The sequence below is a fragment of the Pygoscelis adeliae genome, unplaced genomic scaffold (genome assembly GCF_000699105.1).
Source record: "Pygoscelis adeliae isolate BGI_AS28 unplaced genomic scaffold, ASM69910v1 Scaffold38, whole genome shotgun sequence".
In the NCBI taxonomy this organism is placed as follows: Eukaryota; Metazoa; Chordata; class Aves; order Sphenisciformes; family Spheniscidae; genus Pygoscelis; species Pygoscelis adeliae.
Window position 1 is genome coordinate 18,457,734 of NW_008825614.1, and position 2,021 is coordinate 18,459,754.

The following is a 2,021-nucleotide window of genomic DNA, read 5'->3' on the forward strand; positions in this document are numbered from 1 at the left end:
GGTAACTCTAATTTGATTTGATTGGCCAAACTTGAACAAAATGTTAAAGGTAAACCTGTTTTCACACTGAATTGCAACTTGCAAGGCTGAGCAAGCTGTGCATTTGATCACTCCGTGGTTATGTGTTCAGTTCTAACTTCTCCTCTCAAAGAGAGATAAATTTGTTTCTAATAGGATTTTACCATTATTGCAGATCTCATTTTAAACCCAGGGTTTTTTACTGCCTAACTAGCTCAAATCCAGCAAGTTGCTTGTACAAACAGAAGGTGAAACCTAGCCAAAAAAAAAAAAAAAGGAAAACAAAAGAAAAAAAGAGGGATAACCTTTCATAAGGGATAACCTTTCATAAGGGATAACCTTTCGTAGGAGTGTCAAAATCTCACCTGTACAATTGTAATGTGAGGTCTCGTGAAGGTAACATTGGCCAGATTGGGAAGAGGGAATCCTTTTGACAGTTTAGCTTAAAAAAAGAGAAAAACACAATGATTTAGGCATGCATTGGAAAGACAATAAATACCTGTCCTTCAACAACCCTGTTTATCCAGAGATTTCTAGGTTGTTTACAACAATTAACCTCTTAGTCTTCACAAGCAAGCCTGGGAGGTAGATAGGATGCTCATTCACCAATGGGGAAAAAGAATTACCGATGCTTTTCTGTTGGCAGAGTGTTGCAGCCAAACCAAGGCATTTCATGTTCAACACATTACATAGTCAGTGATTTGCCCCTAGTGACCTGAGGGATTGTTAATACAGCTCCAGCATCATTAGAACCCGTTCCCATTTGTCTCCATTAATTAAGGAAAGTGAAGTTCATCCTGGTACAGAGAGCTGGCACAAAGCTATGTCTCCCTCCAGGGCCTTAAATAGGATTTATGAGAGGCAAAAGCCCTGTGCTGGTCTGATAAAGAGGAATACATTTCACACGCAGTGGCCTCAGGCAGGTATGCAGGCTAGAGAGACATGCTTCTCACTGATGCATCAGGGCCACCTTGAGCGAGGTGAAGGCAGATGAGTTATGAGTTTCCAAGCCCTTTTTGCCCTCTTTGCAGAATGGTGCCAGTGAGAGGGCACACTTACACCCCTGCAGATCAGTCTCCCCCTTCCACTGCTTACTGGCTGCTGGTCATTTTCCACTCAAGTTGATGGGAACTGGAAACTTAAGCAGAAAGTAAGTAGAAGTTCCTAGAATCACCCACTCTGCTGGAAGCTTTTAGCTGATGCTGTGAAATACAGCCTTACCGTTAGCTGATGGAATTACTTCAGTCTGTAAAATGTAAGACAGGATGTTCTCGAGAAGCGAGATCTGCCACAGACAAGAAAATTGAGTTAGACATCTCTTCCTGATAGCGGTAGAACTGTCATGCCCTAATCCTGGATGGAGTCAGTAGGCTCATGTTCAACTTTCAGCTCTCATTTGGCCCAAAAGAGTCATAAGCTCAGGTGAACTTTGGATCTTAAGTCTTTGGAATGATGCAAAGGAAGTGAGATGCAAAATGCAAATGGCTTTCCTCATGCTTGGACAACATTTTCATTTAAAACAGTCTATTTCCTTTATTTGTGAGGTAATTTATCACCAATAGGAAAGCAGGACCAGAGCAGTTTTCATCCTTTCTCCTCAGCTACTTGGAACTGATTGATTGTACTCAGAATTAAATGACTCCCTGCGGAGGCTGGGTTTTCCCCTGTAAGCCCACAACTGCACTATTTCAGGCATCTGAGACTAGTATTTTGGCTCCCATTCCTTGCTGTAATTCTGAGCATCTGTGATGAGCGCCAGTGCACCACACGGAGTGCCTCTGCCTCAGTCGTGCGTGTGATCGCTTAGGCAGCACACTGCTCCATCTGCTGCTACAGTTCAGATTACCACTGTGCTTTTCACCGTTACGATTCGAGAGATCTCTCCTGCTTACTGATGAAATATGACACACCGGTCAGGGGAACTACAGAATATCTCATTTTCAGAGCATTAACTTGCCCCAAAGACTACGCTTTTAAGTCCCCAGCAGATAGGTGGCTGCCAG

The 2,021-nt window shown here is 43.1% G+C and overlaps 1 protein-coding gene across 1 annotated transcript in view; it reads right to left on the reverse strand.

The window, feature by feature from the left end:
- Positions 1-2,021, reverse strand: part of BPIFC (BPI fold containing family C) — a 15,007-nt gene that overhangs the window by 1,380 nt on the left and 11,606 nt on the right. Inside the window, exons 13-14 of the mRNA XM_009332977.1 lie at positions 1,240-1,303; positions 384-460 (exon numbers count right to left, since the gene is read on the reverse strand). Of these exons, the coding sequence (XP_009331252.1) occupies positions 384-460; positions 1,240-1,303 (141 nt within the window). The remainder of the gene's footprint in view (positions 1-383; positions 461-1,239; positions 1,304-2,021) is intronic.